This window comes from Nicotiana tomentosiformis, chromosome 8, assembly GCF_000390325.3.
Source record: "Nicotiana tomentosiformis chromosome 8, ASM39032v3, whole genome shotgun sequence".
In the NCBI taxonomy this organism is placed as follows: domain Eukaryota; kingdom Viridiplantae; phylum Streptophyta; class Magnoliopsida; order Solanales; family Solanaceae; genus Nicotiana; species Nicotiana tomentosiformis.
This window is the reverse complement of record NC_090819.1, coordinates 95,297,795-95,320,686: the sequence shown is the minus strand read 5'-3', so window position 1 is coordinate 95,320,686 and position 22,892 is coordinate 95,297,795. Positions and strand designations below refer to the sequence as shown.

General features: G+C 40.4%; 1 protein-coding gene across 1 annotated transcript; it reads right to left on the bottom strand.

Annotated features, from left to right (window-relative positions):
- Positions 1 to 379: 379 nt before the first annotated feature.
- Positions 380 to 3,739, bottom strand: LOC104121017 (transcription factor MYBS3-like). Its single transcript, XM_009632913.4, has 3 exons — positions 3,289 to 3,739; positions 1,732 to 1,928; positions 380 to 950 (listed from the first exon to the last, which is right to left on the bottom strand). Exons 1-3 carry the CDS (start codon positions 3,638 to 3,640, stop codon positions 642 to 644), a joined length of 858 nt encoding a protein of 285 aa, XP_009631208.1. The 5' UTR covers positions 3,641 to 3,739; the 3' UTR covers positions 380 to 641.
- Positions 3,740 to 22,892: the final 19,153 nt, after the last annotated feature.

Here is a 22,892-nt window from a genome sequence, read left to right as displayed (position 1 = left end):
AAATTACTGAAATACACATTTCATCCCCTTATAAGAAATTGACTATGAGATCGCATTCTATCGGGTTTTTAAGATGGGAGAGCTTCAATATATCTCCTCCAACAGACACCAGAGGATCTGAACATAATATGGAAATAGTTAATATTGATTTAAGGAACATTATCACTACGTACGAGCCCTACCAATAACAGTGGACAAATTAAACATGCCTAGCGAATGAAAATATTCAACCAATGGTTTGAAATTTGTCATAAGTTTAACATATATATACTCAAAATGTCGACATCTAATTAAAATACTTTATGTAAGTGATATGATACTTAGTAGGATATGATGTGACATGCAAAATAGTAAAACATCCTTTAACAAATCATTAGAATTATCTTGCTAGCAAACTTTTGGAACTTAATTCATATCTTTTATCACTGATGAAACATTTAATATTTTAAAATGGAATAAAAAAATGTATTTGTGGTAAGCTTGGGGGACCAAGGGTGATGCTGGTAGGGCATCATTTACAAAGTTACATATCAGTCATATCACATAGAAAATTTTGATTATTTTTATGGACATCTACTTAATTAATTTCCTAATTTCTTATACTATGTTTGATTACATGAAACATGAGCAGAATGTTTTAATCAAACGACAGTAATTGTATTTCCACCAAGAAGACCACCTGATTTTCTTCTTTGATTATTGAGTTGCCTTGGTACTGCAAGGGTGAGCTCTAGGTCTGGCTTTGGTGAATCTTGAAATGAAATATAATCACTTGAATTAATAAATGGGAGATTAACGAATGTTGCTAACTTTGAATCTTTGCTTGGTGAAGTACTAAAAGTTATCATGGAAATATTTGTTTCATCATCCTCTGTTGACTTGGATCTGCTTTCTTTTGTCTTGGTAACACTTTTATCAAACAGTAAGATAGTTGATTTATCCATCCCAACCTGACGATGATTAACTTGGTTATTAAAAAGGTGTAAAAAGAATTTACTAGCTGAATTTTAAAGAAAAAAGGTTAAAATAAAAGAATCTAGTAAATTGCATTGTAAATTGGAAAATTAGAGCTTTTTATTTTAAGTATGAAGAATTGAAGGGGAGTCTTGGCGTAACTGGTAAAGTTGTTGCCCCGTTACCAGGAGGTCACGGGTTCGAGCCGTAGAAATAGTCTCTTGCAGAAATATTGGGTAAGGCTGCGTACGGTAGACCCTTGTGATCCGGCGCTTCCCCGGACCCCGAGCATAGCGGGAGTTTAATACACCGGGCTTGCCTCTTCTTTTTTTTTTTTAATGAAGAATGGAAAGGTATACAACATTCATATTCGAAGAACCAATTTTTTTTGGCACCCGACATTCAAAATTCGTTCGGCTAATCTGGATTCGTGTCGCAATGCCCCACGCACTAAGGAAGTAAAACGTGAGACTGTCATTCCCATGGCTCGAACTGGAGAACTCTGATTAAACATAGAGGGATCATCACAGCCATATTATGACACCTCCAAGCTATGTTGCTTCCACTTTTCAAAAAATATTATCGCACCCATGTGGATCCTCCAAATAATTCATAGCTTTTAGAAGATCGGACACATATCCGGCGATATTTTTGAAGAGCCCGAGTAACATAGACTTCGCATTGTCATAGTTGAAAAATCAATTTTGCGAAGTTTACTACTAATAATTTTGAGTCATTGGTAAAAGGAGAGAAATTAAATGGGGTTTAGTTAAGTACCTTGTCAAAGAGACTGCGTCTCCGCTTGGTTCTATTGAGAGAATTTTGGCGAAGAAAATACTTTTGGGCATGACTTGCTACTTGGGTTGGTGTCCTTGTTGTGACAAATTTCCTAGAAATGCCCCTCCAGTCTCCTTTTCCAAGTTTTTCCAATCCAACTAGAAATATCCTGTGTTCTTCTTCTGTCCATGGAACTCCTACGGAAATTTCACCAAACCTATTATTTGAATATATTTTTACTAGTAAAAGTAAACGAACCGAATAAAGTCAGACAAATTCAAAAGCAACATGGAATTAAACTTAAATAGTCGTTCATCCTATCGCTTAAACTAAAAAAATCGATGGATATAATATATGAATATTTCATACTATATAATATGTATATAATCATTAATAATCAGTATATAATTTATGTATACATATTCGAAAAAGTAACAGTGAATTCGGCCGACTATTTGGCTAAAATCTCTTTAAAGTAAGACATAACGGAGTTTTACATTTGTTCGAAATTTATGCTCCAAGATTAAACACTTGACATTCACACTTGAGTATAATCCTATTATAATGTTGGCGACAATTGTGCATGTATTCACTTTTCATGCGACTATATAAGAATGTTCTATTTGAGGAGCTGCATCTCCCATATTAAGTTTTTTTGGAAATTTAAAACAAAATGAATCAATTTATTCTGTATGATCATTTGATGGTATTTCTTTTGCGTTGATTTAATGTTATTTATTACTTATTATAAGCCTATTCTTTTACCTACGATGGCATGCTTGTTTAGGTGATATAAACTTCAACTGAAGCCACATAACCAAAGTTGCAACTCTAACTAATAAAAATATTAGATTACTCGGAATTTTTAAAAAAAAGGTACTGTTTATCTCTTAAATTAGCAAAAATAACTAACGTACTTAACCTTCTTTTGTCATCAATTGGGTGGCTGCTCACATTAAGAAAAGAAAAAAAGGAAGAAGAACAAAACAAATCAAGGGTGTCTTGTTTGAAAGAAAGAAAGATTAGCATGTGAAGAACTATGGAGTTCCCTTCTCTAGAAAAAAGAAATTCTTTAACGTCAGGTCTATATTTCCGGATTGCAATTTCCTTGCCACTTTAATTAATAAATTTACTTATAAAATAGATATTCCAACAAAAATTTATTGAAACTAAAGCGGAGAAAAACAAGGAATTACAAAAGAGTAATTTCTCATAATTAAAAAGTATTAACTTAAATAGCTGTCCACCCAACTAAAATAAGTACATAAATATATAATATATGTAATCAGTTAGGAAAGGTAAACATTTAACTCAGGTGGAATATGTGCAAAGATCCTATCATTTCAAGATTTTCATGTTTGTATATCGAGAGAGAGAAACACTACATAGTCATAGATCATAACCCCAAAGCATAAAAACTTTTCTGAAATTTCATAAAACGGTTTTGTGGCTAGATTATGAAATATGTGAAACTGAAGAAGTATTACCGGTAAAAGATCAAATCTTGAAATAGAAAAAACAAAAGGAAAAAATCAAGTTTGTAATTAGAACACTAACCTTTTTTCTTATCTGAAGTTCTTCCAACCAATTCATGATCAGAAAGATAACCATTCGACACTTTATAATCCAGGTTTTCATCTGAAAACATCTTACAATTGGAAGTAAAAGATCCAGCTGTTGAAGAAGAAATTTTCGACGAATTCTGAAGGCAACCAACACTAAAACTCTTCTTCATTGAAGCAGTACTAGCAAAAGAAGATGTTTTTGGTATTTCAAGCTTCACACCAAAAAGTTTCATACCAATATTGGACGTAGCATCTTCATTTTTTCCATCAATTTTTGTCTTCTGAGGTTTACAGGTTCGTGAATTGTGACCAGTTATACCACAGTGCGAGCATTTCCTCCCCATTTAATTTAAGGTCAGCCAAATAAATCTGAAAGCTTAAAAGGAGAGAGGACAGAGCTTTGTATATGAAAATATTTGGTGCAATATATAGATATAGAATATGAAGTAGTGGGAGGTTACCTATGAACCATAAACAGAGTATTTAAATGAACTGTTTTTATTGGATATTTTCCAACTATAGTTTTCATTAATCAAAGATATAAAACTAGGGTTGACCCTCTTTTTCTTTTTTCTCTCTATGGTCAAGGATAAAATGTTTGTTTATCTATAGTATTAATGTAATAGGCATCTGCGTTAGTTAGTACTACAACCTTTTCTAGGGATATTAATTTTATGAGGCTCATGTAAAAAGAAAAATAATAAGGTTTTAAGTTGATCATCTTTTTAATGAAGTTTTAAATAAGATTGGGGGTTTAAAAAAATAAAACGATTTGAAGTAGGAATGAATTGTCAAGACTCAAAAGCATGGGTGGAGCTAGGGGCACGAAAAGGCTACAGTCCCAGAGAGGGATCAAAGTGTAAAATATGGTTCACGTGAACCCGTATTCCTCAGATTAAAGTAGAGATATGATATATATAATTTGGCAAAAATAAATAAATAAATATATATATATATATTTGATGGAACCCATAATCAAAAGAGACAAAGTGGTGTACTGATTTTGATCTCTTATTTAATAGTGCACCCATCCTCCGAAAATTCAAGTTCTCCCCTTCGTCAAAAGACTATACTCGGTAAACAAGATAAAAAAAGTTTTAAGTATATATATTCAATGTTGAATTATTTTGCATTTTTTTTAAAAAAAAAAATTTCCTTTGATGAATCTGGTCCTGCCACGATTCAAAGAGTATTATGTACTTAAAGAGATACATGGTATCTTTTCTTGAATAAAGCTTAGAAAGCTTCTAGAGAGGGTTCAAATAAATAGTTTCAATGTTTGAGCACGTTTTGATCATGGATTAATAAAGAAACATATATGATAGAGAAAGGTGGTTGGGAAGAGAGAGATAACTTAGAGACGAGAGCTTAAATTTTTAATGTAACAAGGAATCTCAAGGTTTTGGCACTTTCAACTATTTCTTATTCCATATTTAAAAATTTTAATTCAAACTTTGAGACTTCTCCTTCTTCATTATCTCGCATTTCAAAATTTAAAAAATCAAAATTTATTTCCTATAATTCATTTTAATATCGTAGTTTCATATTGAAAAACTATGCACTCTATTTTCTATTTATTTTCATTCGGAAGTTACAAGACCTCAACTCTGAAAATAGTCCATCTCACTCACTAACTCCATCAGAAAGGGTTAAGATATTGACCTCTCAAAAAGTTTTAAAGGATATGATATGTTAGAAATTAAATCAATATTAATTATTATTCCTAAGTTGTCTAGGATTTGATATTTACTAGGTTAATATTTTTTTTTTGGGGTAATGAAGACATTTATTCCATCAGACTTAAGAGTCATTACAAGTTGGGACTATTCTAGGACACAGAGTTCCTAGCTTGTCCAATTCAAAAGTAGAAACAACAAAAGGGGGCGGGATAAAATACAACATAGGATTTCCAAAAATATTTGAGCTGCTTCCATTCTTGGCCATAAGGTCAGCGACTCCATTTGCTTCCCTGAAGACATGTGTCACCGTAGGCACCCCCGCTCTAGTTAGCATCCATCTGCAATCATTTATCAAGTTTTGGTATAGGCAGTTGTTGTATGTAATGTCATGGGCGGCTTTTCAACCATGCTCCATGACCCTTTGGACTCGCCTCGTGGCGTCCTGGCCAGCCTCCCAATGCCCGTCGCCACGGTCGGCCCCGTGGTCTCGGCAACTCCAAGTGAAAAGCGTGCATGTGCCTCTGTCGCCCCACCGATAGTCATCGCCAACGCCCAGCCACAGGCAGATGCCAACAGCGCCGCACGCGTAGACAATGCCGCGCGTGCAGACCCTGATGCTAAAGACAAAGTTGCTGCCAACGGACTTGTTGCTGCTTTGTAGAAGACTAAGTCCTTTTCATTGTAAATATAGAGTAGTTTTGCTGCATTTTCTTTAAGTGTGATTTTTCAGCTTTCATAGGTCTAGTCATGTAACTTTGGTTTATTTTTTTTAAGCACTATTAAGGGGGACCAAGCAAGCAAACAATTCTTTGTACTGGTGTCTCCCCCTCCCCCTTTCTCTCCCCCCCGACACCGTTTTGTTTTTCTGTAATAGCTTTCATTCAATGCAATCAAGCTTTCTTTCATTCTCAATTCTCTTTTCTGCTCTCTTTCAATTGCTCATGACATTGGTTTTTCCGTACGGCACTGACAATCTAGTCTAGCGTATGGAGGGAGCCTCAGTTGGTGGACAACAACCGTACTGACATCGGTTGCTTAGCCTTACGTCGCCCTTCCAAGGAACTTCAGGAAGGCGCCACGTAACAGTTGGTATTAGAGCCTAGGCTCGACATCGGACGAGGGATTACATTGCAATTACCACCATTTCTGACCATGGTGAATTATGGGGATCGCATCGCGACCCTTGAGGGAATGGTTGACGCATTACGGCCCATCGTGGAAATGGTGCCTGACCTAAAGACCAGCCTAATGCAAAGGTTGGACGACCTGGACCGCAGACTGATCCAGGCCGAAGTTGACATAGAAAACATCAGTCGCGACTCTGAAGGAGACCAGCAAACGGTAGCCACAGAGGCAGCTAAAATTTTTGGTAAATTTGAGGTCCTCCAGCAGGAACGTGCCGAGGATTTATCCAACAGGGAACAAGAGGCAGACAGGGTGACTGCCATTCAACAAACTATAGATAACTTGACAGGCCAGCTCAACGTGGTCAATGCTGCTTTACAAGGCCTACTTCGAGGAGGCGGAAACCAATTTGGGGGTGGTGTGAACCTCGCCCCTATGAAACAAAAGTTGAAAATTCCTGAGCCAAGGCCATACAGTGGAGCTCGGAATGCCAAAGAAGTGGAAAATTTCATTTTCGACATCGAGCAATACTTCGATGCTGTGGGAGGCCTAGAAGAAGCTAAGAAGGTAGCAACTGCTGCCATGTATCTTCAGGGTAATGCCAAACTCTGGTGGGGGTGAAGTACGAAGCCATCAAGGCTGGTGAAGATGCCCTCGAGATATGGGCAGAACTGAAGGCAGTCATACGCCTACAGTTCTTACCCGAAAATGTTGAGTACAATGCCAGAAGAAAGTTACGGGAGCTCCGCCAGACCAAATCAGTGCGAGATTACGTGCGGGAATTCTCTGCACTCATGCTGAACATCTGTGACATGGGGGACAAAGACAAACTCTTCACCTTCCTGGAAGGGTTGAAACCTTATGCCCGATGGAGTTGCAGAGACAAAGGGTAGACATGTTGCCTAAGGCAATCCAAGCAGCAGAGTGCCTTGGGGATTACCAAGTGGAAGCCCAGAAGGATAGGCCTTAACAGCCTGTCCGAGGAGGATACAAAGGGGGCTAGCCAAACAATGGTGGCCCTAGCAGAAGTGGAGGAGACCGGAGTGCACCCAAATCTAAGGCTCCCTCTTCAGGCAATACTAGTGCTGCATCTAACAACAATGATCGGGGGAGGAAGCCCCCCTCAGGATGCCGTCATTACGGCAGACCACATTGGAATAATGAATGCCCACATGCACAGATGAATGCCCATCAAGCTTTTGAGGATGGGACGGATGATGACGCCGATGATGCGGACCAGACCGAGCTAGTAGGTGCATTCAATGCAATTGTTGGCTCTATTTCTGAGCCCTTAACGGGAACCAGTGCCGGTATCCGCAAGAAGGACCCCTGCCCAATTGCCAGGAAAGGAAAAAAGAAGGCGAATGAGAGGACTCCTCCTCATCAAGAGAGGACCTTAATGTTCGTTGACATGAAGGTAAATGGCAAGCCCATTCGGGCAATGATAGACACGGGTGCCACCCACAACTACTTAGCCTCGACTCAGGTGGAACGCCTTGGACTAGTTGTAGGAAAGGGTAAAGGTCGTGTGAAGGCTATCAACTCACCACCTCAACCAGTGAGTGGAATAGCCAAAGAAGTACCAGTGAAGCTTGGCCCTTATGAAGGAAAGTTCAACCTGCGCGTAGTGATCATAGATTAATTTGAGTTAATAGTGGGGTTGGAATTCCTGAGACAGACCAATACCATGCCCGCACCGTATGCAGACATGCTATTGATGATGGGAGCAAATGGGGCCAAGCCCTGCATTATTCCGTGCATTCCCATGAAGATGGCAGCCGAGAACATCTCGGTCTTGCAGTTGAAGAAGGGGGTAAAAAGACATGAACCCACGTTCCTGGCTACCCTCTGCATGGAAGATATAGAACGCTCCTCGGGTCCCATTCCTGCACCCGTGAAGGAGCTGCTTCTGGAATTTGAAGACATCATGCCACAAGACATGCCAAAGAGTCTTCCGCCCAGGCGAACTGTGGACCATGAGATTGAGTTGGTGCCGGGTGCGAAGCCACCTGCCCGGGCGCCGTACAGAATGTGATAACCCGAACTCTCCGAGCTTCGGAGACAATTGACGGAAATACTAGACACAGGGATCATCGTGCCCTCCAAGTCCCCATACGGGTCCCCTATGCTATTCCAAAAGAAACATGATGGTAGTTTACGACTATGCGTGGATTACCGGGCTCTAAATAAAATCACCGTGAAAAACAAGTACCCTATTCCGCTAATGGCAGACTTGTTTGATAGACTGGGTGGTGCGACGGTATTCACCAAAATAGACCTGAGGACAGGTTATTGGCAAGTTCAGATTACAGATGGTGATGAGCACAAGACGACCCGTGTGACAAGATATGGGTCATACGACTTCCTGGTTATGCCCTTTGGCTTGACTAACGCGCCAGCCACATTTTGCACCTTGATGAACCAAGTCTTCCGAGAATACATTGATGAATTCATCGTGGTTTATTTGGATGACATTGTGGTATATATCCAGACACTGGAAGAACACCTGGAGCGTTTGCGGAAGGTCCTAGCCCGATTGCGGGAGCACGAATTATATGCGAAGCTATCCAAGTGCTCCTTTGCTCAGAAACAAATTGACTTCCTCGGACATGTCATCGAGGAAAGGAGGATCAAGATGGACAAGCAGAAGATTCAGGCCATTACAGAATGGCTGCCTCCTAAGGATATCCATGCCTTGAGGTCGTTCCTTGGTCTATGCAACTTCTATCGGCGTTTTGTGAAAACTTACTTCCTCATTGCAGTGCCGCTGATAGAACTTCTCAAGAAGGCCACCCCGTGGGATTGGGGCCCCAAGCGGGCAGGGTCCTTCGACGCATTGAAGATGGCTATGTCTAGTAGCCCAGTCTTGGCCCTACCTGACTTGGCCAAGCCATTCGAAGTGCAAACGGATGCCTCCGACTATGCACTTAGTGGAGTGTTGCTACAAGAAGGGCATCCCGTAGCGTACGAGAGCCGGAAACTAAAGGATGCAGAGCGGCGCTATGCCGCCTATGAGAAAGAATTATTGGTTGTCGTTCATTGCTTATGCCTTTGGAGACATTATCTACTGGGAGCCCCATTCGTGGTCAAGACAGACAACACAACCGTTAGCCACTTCATGACCCAACCAAAGCTGAATGGTCGACAGGCTAGGTGGCAGGAACTCCTAGCGGAATTTCACTTCAACCTGGAGTACCGAAGTGGAAAGACCAATCATGTTGCTGATGCACTCAGTCGAAGAGCTGATCTAGCATCGATTTGTGTACTCGTCGCCCTAAAGGGAAGCGAAGTAACCACCACCATAAAAGACCAGGTACAGGATCTACTCATCAAGGATCCTGCTGCACAGTATTTGGTTGATTTGGTAGGACAGGGCAAGACTCGCCAGTTCTACACCGAAGATGGTTTCTTGAAGGTGAAAGGGAACCGACTTTATGTTCCTAAAGGAGGAGATCTGTGACGGGCTCTTCTTGCGAAATGCCACGATACTTTGTGGGTCGGTCATCCCGGCGAGGAACGCACCATGACATTACTTCACCGTGCATATTATTGGCCTCAAATGGTCGATGACGTCGCTCAGTATGTGAAGACTTGTCTAGTATGCCAGAAGGATAAGTCAGACCGCTTGACGCAGGCATGGCTCTTGGAACCACTAGCTGTCCCAAAAAGACCTTGGGAAAGCATTTCCCTGGACTTCATCACCAGATTGCCCAAGGTCGGATATCTCACAACTATCTTGGTTGTGGTGGATCAGTTTTCCAAGTATGCTACCTTTATAGCAGCCCCACAATATATATCAGCAGAAGATACAGCTCGACTATTCCTCTCTCATGTCGTCAAATATTGGATCCCACCTAAAGACATTGTTAGTGATCGCGACTCACGCTTCACTAGCAATTTTTGGACCCAACTCTTTAAGTGCCTCTGGTCAAAATTGAGTCATAGCTCAAGTTTTCATCCGCAATCTGATGGCCAGATGGAGCGATTCAATGGCATGCTAGAGGAATATCTCCGGCACTTTGTGACCGGATCACAGAAGAATTGGGTGAAGCTTCTGGATGCTGCTCAACTGTGTTTCAATTCACAAAAGAGCTCAAGTACCAACAAAAGCGCTTTTGAAATTGTTACCGGACAGTAACCGCTACTCCCACACACAGTGAACGCACCAAACATATCAAAATCTCCTCGGGCTACTAGCTTCTCAAAAGAATGGAAGCAAAATTTGGAGATAGTGCGGAGCTATCTTGTCAAAGCCCAAAAGCGGATGAAGAGGCATGCTGATCAGAATCGCCGCTTTGTTGAATATCAGGTGGGAGACAAAGTGATGGTCAAAATCCCAAAGCGGTACTTATTTGCAGGGGTCCATGACCCTCGCCTATTGCAAAAATATATTGGACCCTTGTCCATTGAAAGGCGCATTGGGAAAGTTGCATACCGGGTGGATACCCCAGCTTGGTGGAAAATCCATCATGTTTTCCATGTCAGTCTCCTGAAACCTTTTCGGGAAGATATGGAGGATCCTTCACGAAGCCAACTCACAATACCAAGTATTCGAGGCCCCAATTCAACAGGGAAAAGGCGTGCTGAAGCTATTCTTGATGATCGAGTGATTCACGCCTCAAGAAAAGATCACCAGGAGTTCTTGGTGAAATGGCACGGATGTGATGCAGAGGAGAATACTTAGGAGATGGGAACAAACCTCAAAGCCTACAAGAGCCTGATTAATGATTACCTTGCAAGGAAGGCACCGAGGACGTCGCCAACTCAGGTGGGGGAGAATGTCATGGGCGGCTTTCCAACCATGCCCCATGACCCCTTGGACGCGCCCCGTGGCGTCCTGGCCAGCCTCCCAATGCCCGTCGCCATGGTCGGCCCCGTGGTCTCGGCAGCTCCAAGTGACAAGCGCGCATGTGCCTCTGTCGCCCCACCGATAGCCATCGCCAGCGCGCAGCCACAAGCAGATGCCAACAGCGCCGCGCGCGTAGACAATGCCGCGCTCGCAGACCCTGATGCTAAAGACAAAGTTGCTGCTAACGGACTTGTTGCTGCTTTGTAGAAGACTAAGTCCTTTTCATTGTAAATATAGAGTAGTTTTGCTGCATTTTTTTTAAGTGTGATTTTTCATCTTTCATAGGTCTAGTCATGTAACTTTGGTTTATTTTTTTTAAGTATTATTAAGGGGGACCAAGCAATCAAAACTTTCAAGTAAGCAAATAATTCTCTGTACTGGTGTCTCTCCCCCCCCGACACCGTCTTATTTTTCTGTAATAGCTTTCATTTAATGCAATCAAGCTTTCTTTCATTCTCAATTCTCTTTTCTGCTCTCTTTCAATTGCTCATGATATTGGTTTTCCTGTACGACACTGACAATCTAGTCTAGCGTACGGAGGGGACCTCAGTTGGTGGACAACAACCGTACTGACATCGGTTACTTAGCCTTACGTCGCCCTTCCAAGGAACTTCAAGAAGACGCCGTGTAATAGTAAGCATGCTGATTAAATCATTGCAGTCTGTTTCAATTACTAATGGCATGATATTTTTTTGCAAATCTATCCTTAGATCATGCATGAGATCTAGGCCTTCCATGTAGATATTAGTTGCGTGAGGTATAGAAATGTTGAATCTCAGGATCCAATTACTATCGATATCTCTAAAAATACCACCAATGCCCCTTTTTCCATGGTTGCCCATGCTCGAGCCATCAATGTTTAACTTGAATAATCTTGCGTCTGGTGGATTTTATTTTATGTAGATAATCATCTTTGGGCATGGCTTCTTCTTTGAAGTCGTTAACAATTTGTATAATATTGTGTTGTTGACGATATGCTCTAATAGCAGTGGATTTTTTTTGTTGTTGAATATATAGTTGTTTTTATGTGTCCAGATGTGCCAGAGGATGAAGGGCATGATGTCAGCCTTTCCTATATATCTGTTGAATTTGGATTTCGATTGGCATTGTAGTTTAACCCAGTTGTGTATAGTGAAGTCGTTGTGGGATTGGTTTGAGTATTTATAAGAATTGTCTAATTGGTCCCAGATTGGTTTTGAATGTAGATAATTAAAGAGCATATGCTCCATATCCTCTTCAGACATACAGATGTTACATAGACTAGAGGCAATAATTTTCCTATTAAAAAGCAGTTTTGATGTTGGAAGTCTGTTATGGACTACCACCCAGAGGAATATTTTTATTTTATTAAGCGTATCCAGCTTCCATAGCCAAGTATAGTTCACCGGATTTCCATTTGCCTCTGTATGATTTGCGATGATTTGATAGGCAGGTTTTGTAGAGAAATCCCTGTTTGATCCCTTAATCCATATGAACTTGTCTGTGCCTGGCTGAATTTGTTTTACATAGGTATTGAAATTTTTTTTTGCAAATGTTATCGAGGAGCTCGAAGGAGAGATTGTTTAAATTAAAGGAGCCGCCCTCGAGAATGTTTATTAGGAGGAGGTGTTGTTCATTATTTGTTAGGGGGCTATGGATAAGAGTCCTTAAGGGGCCTAAGTTGGTTATCCAAGCATCTTGCCAGATATTAATTGATTTCCCATTGCCCACTTCCCATTGAATGCCTCTTTCGCAATCTCATCCCCCCTCCACAATATTTATGTTTTTCCAAATGTGAGAGCCCTTTTTATCGAGAGTGCTCCATTTATTAGTGTGTTTATTGTCATTATATTTGCTTTGAAGGACTCGAACCCAAAGTGAGTCCTTTTCCTTTACATACCTCCATGCCAGGGCTGCATTAAAAGAATTATTTTTTTATTTTGATTTATAGAGACCCAATCCTCCCTCTTTCTTTGGCCTAGTCACAGTGTCCTAATTTATTAGGTGGCACTTTCCCACAAGAAGTTCCTTTGAATTTTGTCTATATTTTTTAGAGTGCTTTTAGGAAGGCTTAATATTTGCATAACATGATTAGGTATGGCTGCTAGTGTGGCTTTAATTAAGGTAGTTCTACCTGCTATATTCAAGTGGTTTATTTTGGGAATCCTAGGTATTTTTTTACTTCATTAGAGTATCTCATAGATAGGAATTGGCTAATGTCTTCCTTTTTTTTAAGGGGGTATTGTTGGAGAAAATTATCTTTGATTTTTGGAAATTGATAGTTTGGCCAGAATAATTATAAATTTATTGAGTGTGTCTATTATTAAGTTACAACATTTTTGGTTGGCCTCTGCCAGTAGAATTAAATTATCGGCAAAGAAAAGGTGCGATAACTAGGACCTTTTGTTTGATATTTTAATAGGATCCCATTTACAACAGTCAATTTCGTGATGGATAAGCCTGGATAATATTCCCATGTAGATGATAAAGAAGTAAGGGGATAGGGGATCTCCCTGTTTGATTCCCCTTGTGGGTCTAAAGAAGTCTGTACTGGAACTGTTTATCAGGATAGAGGTTGATGTAGTAGAAATACAGGACATGATTAAATTTGTGTGGTCTTGAGGGAATTTTAGAGAGGTTAGTGAGAATCTAACGAAGGACCATTCTATTTTGTCAAAAGCTTTTTCGAGATCTATTTTGATCATTATTATTTTTTTCCCCTTAGTCCTTTTAAAGCAATTCATTACCTCGTTGACGATGATATCATTATCTGCAGCCCGTATCCCCTAAAGAAAGCTTGTCTGAGTGGGGTGGATGATTTTTGGAAGAAGGGGTTTGATTCTATTAACGATGATTTTTATGACAGTCTTATAGGTGGTGTTACAAAGACTAATATGTCTAAATTACTTTATAGTTTCAGCATTTTGACATTTTGGGATTAAGCAAATGTAGGTTTTGTTCATTTCTTCTGCTATTTTTTTACTACTGAAAGAATTCTTGCAAAAGTCTATTAAGTAGTGCTTCGTTTTATTCTAAAATTTTTGGTAGAAGAAGGAGTGAAGACCATCCGGCCTCAGAGCTTTATAAGGTTTGAATGAGTAAAAGGCTTTCTTTATTTCACTAATAGAGGGATCTAGGCTTAGGTCGCATTGGTTATTACTATCTAAAGTAGCGTAATAGGACATTGGGGTATATTTTAAATGTGAAAGGTCTTGGCTAGTGGTAAATAATTTCCCAAAAAATTCAATGATTATGAGGATAATCTCTTTTTTTCGTAGTACCAGTTCCCTCCTTCGTCTCTAAGGCTAAGGATTTTATTCTTTCGTCTACGTTGCATGGTAGTGATATGAAAGAACTTTGTGTTAGCGTCGCCCTCATTTAGCCATTGAATTCTTGATTTAAGTTTTCAAAATTCTTCTTCTAATTTTAAAAGTCCATTAAAATCCTATAGTATTTTTGCTTCAAGGTCCAATAGGAATTGACTAGTGGTGTACTTGGGAGAATTTTGGATTCCGTTTAGTCTTGATAGGATAACGTTTTTTTTGTGGAAAATATTTCTAAAAGTATTGACATTCCATTCTTTTACTCTACCTGTGAAATTATCAATAGTCGTTAGTATGTTGTCTTGATAGTTCCAAGAGTCCTTTACTAGGTGTTTAAACATGGGATGAGAGAGTCACATGGATTTGATTCTAAAGACTTTGTTGTTACGGTACACATTTATTTTCAAATCTAATTTGATAGGGAAATGATCCGAGTATACCGTAGTAAGGTGAGTGACGTGGGCTTATGGGAATAGATTTATCCAATTCGAGTTGGCCATATATCTGTCTAACCTTTCCATTATAATAGTTTCTGATTTGTTTTCTCTTATTTGACCAAGTGTACTTTGCGCCCTTGAACCCTAGGTCTAGGAGTCCTCAGTAGTCTAAGCAGTTTATAAATTTTGAAACTCTACTATTATTTATAGGTAGGCCACCGAATTTTTTGTTTGCCCCAGTTACTTCGTTGAAATCCCCAGTGACTAGCCAAGGTCCTTTAAAGAAGTTGCTACTGTTTTTAGGTTATTCCATAGGATATTTTTCTCTTCTATTAAACAACTAGCATATATAAATGTTAAAAGCCATTGATGGGGAGAATCTTTTACCTTAACCATTGTGTGAATTTCCTGATCAGTAGTTGCTACTTGGTCCACTGTCACCTCTGCTTCATTCCACATCATGACCATGCCGTCAGAGTTGCCTTATGCCACGACTTGAGTTATTTTAGTGAATCCAAAGTCATCAACGATAGATTGATGGTCTGCTAGCTTTGTTTCTAGTAGGATTACCAGAAAAGGTTTGTTATAGTCTAGGATGGACCTAAAGATTCTTCTAAACTCGTCATTTTCCGCACCCCTACAGTTCCCTATAATAACTGTGATTGATCTATTTAGGGTTTGAGGTATCTCCATTTGCGCCTAGCTTGGGCATGCTAGAGGCGATGGCCTCTCCCATGCCCTGTTGCCTTGGTTCATCCAATGGTTTGCATACAGTGTTGGGATCATCACTATCCCGTACTTGTAAATTGTCGGAGGGCTTAGTAGTTCTCGTATATTGATTGAGAATTTCCTCAAGTCCTGTGGGCAACATAAGATGAACCTTTTTTCGCTTTTTTCCTTGAACACCAGCGTCTTTGGGTCCCTTATCATGCCATATTCTACCCGTCTTATTGTCGATGATCCTCCATCTTCTTCCTCCTCTTCCATTTGTGGTGGAGCTTGGGTGTGTGCATTGTCCGCTACTACTGCTGCAGCTACTGTTGTTGAGGTCATGCCGGCACCCATATGGGTCAGAATTGGTCTTGTCACTTGGTTGTTTGGTGCAGGGGCTTGGTGGTGTGTTGGTGGTTGATAGTAGGGATTGGTTGCTTGGTTTTGGTACATGGTGTTTTGGAATAGAGGTAGGTTCATGCTTAGGCTTATTGGGGCTGATGAAGTCATCCTTGGTTGTTGGCTCCATGGTGTTGGGTGGGTTCCCATGATTGGGTGGTTGATTTGTATGGGGTTCTGATTATTTGACATTGTCAACCTTAGGTGGTTTGCTATGTAGTCCAACCCTATTCTTAGACCCTCTATCACTATCTGAACCAGGTAGCTTGGATCCTCCAGTTGGATGATGATATCCTGCCTATTTAGTTGCAGGTTCATATTCAAAGAGTACCCCGTCAGTCCATGTTCTAGCCATGACTGTGGGGCATGGTTTCTCCTGTTCCTTTGGTGCCGCATGTAGTAGCTGCTTGTTGAGAATCTTGTCATGGTGTTCTTCTTTCTCACTCTGTTGGTTGGTGTTTTTTTGTGTGTAAAGTAGTCTCTTTTGAGATTCTTGATATAGTGTTCAAGCTATGGTGTGGAGGTGTGATGTTAATGTCCGACATGATTAAGTCTTGGTCAACTTGAGATGTTGAGTTGATGGCTTCTAGGGTTTTGGTTGGAAGAAGTTTTGACATGCTTTCTGATGTTATGTTTTTGATTTTTTGAGGTGAAGTGTCCTTTAACTTGGGTGGATTACTTTCACTAATTAATGTTGTTAGGACATTATCTTGGGTGGTGGAGTAGTCGAGTTCCATACTGTTGCAGCTTTTGTCAGGATTGGTGTTATAATCTAGAGGGTTTGTTATTTGCTCTTGGTCCCTAGGGCTTACTGGGGAAGATCCGCTGGGTACTTGGGTTTTGGTGGCTTTATTAGTGTCCTTAAATGATCTGGGCTCTTGGTTATTGAATTTGGACATTAAATGCTTCTCAGATTGAGTGACCATTGACGGGCTTGGGTCCTGTACCAAGGTTTTTTTTAAAGTCTCTTAGGTTTGGTTAGTAGCTAGCGCCATTATTGTAGGTAGCGTTAGAGGCTTCACCTAGTTTCTTTGCAATTACTTCAGTGATTGGGGTATTGCCCTCCTTGTTAAAGGAGTTTTGTGTATTGTTGGATATTTCAGAGTTCTTGCGTCTAAACTCCTGCTTCTGAGATTGCCCTAGTTTTGCTTCCATAGGTCCTAGGTTACTTTCCACCGGAGCCTTGCCGCTGGATCTTGCTTCTTGCCTTAGTTGTCCTAGTAGTTCTCTATGATATTCCCTTGCGTGTTCTTGTGATCTTTTTTATTTTTTCTAGTGTGCAACAATATTCCATTGGTCTATTTCTTTGGTTAAGCTTTCAACCTCTTGAGTTTTTCCATTGTTTGTGGTGATTCTGGCCTCTATAGGTATTGTTATGTTAGGGCAGTTCTTTAGAGTGTGTCCAAGTCTTCTGCATGATTCACACAGTAGGTTGAAACCTTCGTAGGCTATTTTTTGGTAGTGGTTTCTGATGATAATGTGTGTTTTAAGTGGTTTTTCTATGGGTGCTAAAATGCAGACCCTTGCATATTTCTCCCTTGTGGTTGAGGATGTACATGCATCAATTCAGAGTAGTTTACCTAACTTGTTTCCTATTTTTTGAAGAATTTCATAGTCGTAAAATTCCGTTGGGAGCTCGGGCAAACTAGCCCATATGGCTGAGTAGGTTAGGGATGCCTTTGAGGCTATGAATCTAGGTTCCCATTTTCTGACTGTAAGGAATTGGTTTCCAATGAACCAAGGTCCCCCGTAGAGGGCTTTCTCATAATTTTTTGATTTAGAGAACTTAATGAGGTAGTAGTCATAACCTAGGTCGATTAAAGTTAGAGGTTCAGAAGGTTTCCATATTGCGGTGATTTTTTGTTGGAGGTATTGGTGCGTTACTCTTTGATCGGGTCCAAGACTACACTACAATTGAGTAGCGAGGGTGGTCGATGTAGTTTTAAGCCAACTAGGTCGGGATCGAATCCACAGGGAGTTAATGTTTGAAATTAAGTTTATATCTAAGCTAGATGCGGGTTTTGAATCTAATTACTCTTTCACAAGTTTGGGTTTGATTTCTACTTCTAACTTTACTCTAAAAATTGCAATAACTGAAACTAAAGACAATATTTTTGTTGTTGTTTTTTAAATGTATAAAGAGACTAGGGTAGTGACTTCTACCTAGGTGGATATCTAACGGGTAGCAAAATCTAGGGGAAGCTTGATTAGTTGGGATTGTATATAGCTATCATACCCGGGTACTCACTCTATACCTCTCGGTAGTGTGAGTAATTTTGCCCAATTTGGCTTTCTCAAGTCCAAATGGGTATTCATGCAAATCAAGTGATATTATCTCAAGTTGAGTATTACTATATCTAGGTTTAACCCTATAATTAGGGCTATCAATTTCTTAAGTTCACCCCAATTCCTTGTTAGCCTAGTTTTCCTAGACTTAGTCTCTCTTTCTCAAGTAGAGACTAAGTCATAAAGGCATGAATCAATATTTGCAACTATTAATTCTTGAGTTCTAGCAAGAACTAGGCTAAATATCACTAGCTCATTCACATTCAAGCCCTAAAATCAAATACCCATTAAATACCCACACCAGGGTTGGGGCACAACCCTAGCTATGGATTTAGCTACTCATGAAAATAACAGAAATTAAAGATGAAATGAAAATAAAATCCTTAATATTAATTTATGGAATGAAAATCTAATGTTAAGAAGTGAATCTAGTACAAAATTTCCGAAAACAGAAAAGTCAGCCGTCTCAGGTGCTCAAACAAAACATCACATAACCTAAAAATGACAAAAAAAATTTTTTATACTAAACTAAAAATATCTGATAAAAATGCCCCTGCGGAGGTTGTACGACCGCATAATTCTAAGTCCGGCCGCACTCTTGCTTTCGCGGTCACATAATTCTGATGCGGTCCGCGTTCTTCTCTTTTGGATTTGGGTTGAGCTGAACTTTTGCGGATCGCATAACTCTAAGTGCGGTCACACTCCAGATTATGCGGCCGCATAAAAGTGATGCGGTCCGCACTTGCTTGAGTTTACCTTGAAATCAACTCTCTGATTCTTCATCTTGCGGACCGCATAATTTCGATCGCGGCCGCACAAGAGACTTCTGCGGCCGCACAATTCTGGTGCGGTCCGCACTTCTCTATTTTGCTCAAGTTGTTAGCTCTCTGAATCTCAGTCATCGCGGTCCGCACAATTTCAATTGCGGCCGCACAGGGACTTTCACGGTCGCACATTTCTGGTGAGTTTCGCGCTCATCATTTAGCCCAAAATCACACTCTCTGAATCTCCCTCTTGTGGACCGCATTATTATGATCGCGGCTGCATCATGGCTTTCGCGGCCGCACAATATTTGTGCGGTCCGCACTTCAGACCTCTTTGCCCAACTTTGGATTTTGTTCAACTTTTGACTCCTTTGTGAGTTGATTTTGATTCCTTTGGCTTATTTTGAACAATTCCTGCAAGCAAACATATTTTATTAGTTTTCGGGAATACCTTCAAGCATTTTTGGCCTAAAGCACAAGTAAAAGAGAGCAAATAATAGGTTAAAATCCCTACTTATCAACTCCCCCAAACTTAAGCTTTTGCTTGTCCTCAAGCAAATAAGGTAATTTTCACATCCACTAGAAAAAAGGATAGTTCAGCTGGCCTAAGGTGAATCAATCATGCATCATTTTGGGACTAACAATTACCCTCAACACAAATGAATTATCAACAACACCATGTTTTGACCTTTTGAGTACCATAGTTCTACTGTGACACTAGAGCATCAAGAGTTGACTTAATTCACCAAGGAAGCTCGCTCTATTATGTAGGTCATTGTGGAACCCAAACTCCTCCTCCTCTACTCTCTATGAGCAAATCTTACTTTAAAATGTAACACTCAAAATAAGGATTGTGAAGAAGTGCGCTCATCTCTCTCAAAAGAATGTAACAAGTCCGGCTCTAAGTACCATAAGCTTGCCTCTTATGTAAATCACCACTAATATACGCTCACTCAACTTGAAATCATATAGGGCCTTTGCGAGAATGTAATGAAGGCTTTTGGATCAAGGTAGGACTTATCGGCATATGATGGTTTCATCTTTCCTTAAGCACTCAATTTCCTCTTTTTGGCTCATACTTTCTTGACTCTTTGAGTCATTTTCTTCTTCCTTAGGGGAATTAGAGAGACGTAATGTCACTCTTTCTTGCTCATGACAATCATTTTTCTCCTTTTCTAATCACTCCATGCCTTTTATCATTGCTTTCTTTGAATCCCTTCAACTTTCTACTTTATTCACTTTCATTTTGACATATTTCTTTTTGGCCTTTCTTACTTTTCTTTGCCTTCCCTTTTCTTCATTTCTTTTTTGTACTTTGTACCTTTTATCACTTTCATATTCCTCGTCTCTCCCCCAAACTTATGTTTTTGCCAATTGTATCAATAATGCTAAGGAAGGATCGTGTGCCAAGAGAGGGTCATTATAAAATGGATAAAGGCTTGTAACATGGCTATTTAATGAAAAAGGGTTTCGGCTCAAAGGGGTTGACTAGGGATATCACATTGGTAGGCTACGGAAGCCTTCAAGTTTTAATTTGGATCAAGGAGAGCCTACAATCATTTCTCAAGTCGAACTACACTTAGAATTTTGCCTTGACAAACATTCAGGGCAAGTTCTAGACTTATTGGCACGGAACTTGGGCTTGTAATTCAATACCTCACCTCTCAAGCTGCTGGATTGTTAAAGAGAAACAACCCTAGCTAAGTTTGAAAATCACAAATGGCTCAAAGAAATCACTCGATGATTGTTTTAGTCAACACAAGAGTCTAAAGGTCAAAACTAGAGTTATTCTTTGCCAATCAACTTGTTTCTAACCATTAGGACGAAGGTAAATGTATTAGTACCAAGTGAAGCCTGCTTGAGACACTTTTATTCATTACTACTATATATAAAAAACATAAAGAAAATGGACTCAATCCCTTAAGAAGGTTATCACGCCATCCATCGTTGGGAAGATCCACTCAGTTCACACAACATCCACCTTTGGAAAGAACCGTGGCATTAAGAAACCCAAAGGCTTATTATTCTCACAAAATGTAAAAAGAAGCTAACAACTTAAAAAGAAGCTACTAAAGTAAATAAGAAGCTATGCTACTAAGGAAAAATAACGAAAGAAGTTATGAAGTAAACTACGGAAAGTAGACTGAATATGTACAAAATGAAGTAAAGCGAATATATACATAATGGAAATGAATATATACATCGAATGGTAAGAATATATACATACCAAAAGTGAAAATAAAGATAAATAAAGATAAAGAAAAATAGTATAATGGTTATTACATACCAAATGTCATCAAATCAAAATAGACCACCCCCCAAATGAAAAATAGCATTGTCGTCAATGCTCATAACAAATAAGAACAGGGAAAAGGGGTAGAGAGTATAGAAAACTCCCTATGTGGTCTCTGTCTGCATCGGGTCCTCAACATGGATGGGGTCCTCAGCATGCATGGGCTCATCAGCACCCTCCGTATCCTCTAACTGGATCTCCACATCCTCTAACTAGGGGACTACGGGGTTGCTGAGCATCTGAATCAGCTCCTCAGCAGTGTGTGAAGTGGCAGTCGGCTCCTCAGACTGGCAGGCTGTTGCCTCTGATGCCTCAGGAACTGCTGCATGTGCTGCTGGGACTGTCTCCTCCATGAGAAGGTCCAGTGGAATATCACCAGCAGAAGCAATCTTCTCAACCTCTTTGCTCAACTTCTCCACAATCTCCTTAGATGCCTGAGCCTTACGCATCTTCTTCACTTGCTTCCCCAAATCCTTGACAATCCTCCTGTGTGTATCAAGAGTCTCTCAGATCTTCTTCTGGTCGTCCAAAATCTTCTTCTGGTTGTCCAAAATCTTCTTTAAGGATTCCTCCACTAATGGAGGTACCTGAAGCTCTGATGGGGCTGAAGACTGTACTGCCACTGCACTGGATATGGCAATCAGCTTTGCGGTAGCTGCCTACATCTAGTTGTTGAGACTGGATAGTGTCTGTGAAACCTGCAGTGCAGTCTGAGGGTAGGTAGAAGATGTGGGCACTGACAGTGGCACTGAGAGGGATGGTCCAGAGGAAGAAGGAGGCATGGCAGCTGCTCCGGCAGAAGTACCGGCTGCTGTAGAGGGCTCGGCAACTGACCCAGTGGCCACTACCCCTGGTTCTTCAGACTGGCCAGTGGAGGTAGTGGCTTTACACTTGAATTTAGGGTTGTCCGGTCCCTGGAGGTGGTACCATGAGAAAGGCTTTTTAACCTTCACCTCCACATCAAAATGTCTCGGCTCTACCCCTTGGTCTTGGAACTACTCTGTGAGGAAGTTGGGGTAGGGATACGATCTTTCTTCTTTCTGGACTATATTGGAAATATTGTAGGATATCAAGTTTCCTATATTAATAGGATAGCCTGCCATGATGGAAGCTACCAATATTGCTCGCGGGAGTGGAGGGACATTCTCATGCTGCCATGGGTCAAGACGGCTTCACACGAATGTTTGCCACCCTTTTGCTTCAAAGTTAAGGGTAGCTCTGACAATTTCAACTCCTATTGTGAGCCATGCAGGTGTTGTCCCCGGAATAGCAAGTATCTCAGCTAGCCATAGGAGAACTGCATCACCCAAGGCTAGCTTCTCCAGGTATTGCACTGCCTCGACCTCCTTAAACCCTATATATTTGTTCAGTGTGTGGCCATCAAACCGGATTTTCAAGTTTCGGACCTTCGTCACCTTTGTACCCTTTTTTATGTGGGAAACATTGGCATAAAATTCTTTGACGAAGTATTCATTGGCATCTTACAACTGGCCGGTGAACCATTTCCATCCTTTTATCTCCGTAAATTGCTTTAGGACATTCGGATTGTGCTGGCTTAGGTCTTTGGTTATGAATTATCGCTCAAGAGTGAGCGACCTTTGGGTCCACCATTCCCGAAATTTTGCATATGCCTTCTCACTTACAAATCTATCAGCCTACACCTCAAGCTTCCTTGATCTAGCCAAGCCTCCCACAATTGTGTCACCCCCTCTCCCGTCATCCGGGACCTCATCATCATCATCATCATCATC

Bases quoted from the DNA above. Each gene is read 5' to 3' on its own strand.
- LOC104121017 (XM_009632913.4), bottom strand. From the start codon at position 3,640: ATGGGGAGGAAATGCTCGCACTGTGGTATAACTGGTCACAATTCACGA. The intron at 1,929-3,288 runs GTTAGTGTTCTA...AAATTTCCGTAG, and splicing joins AACTTCAGATAAGAAAAAAG to GAGTTCCATGGACAGAAGAA. The intron at 951-1,731 runs GTACTTAACTAA...AATCATCGTCAG, and splicing joins GACGCAGTCTCTTTGACAAG to GTTGGGATGGATAAATCAAC.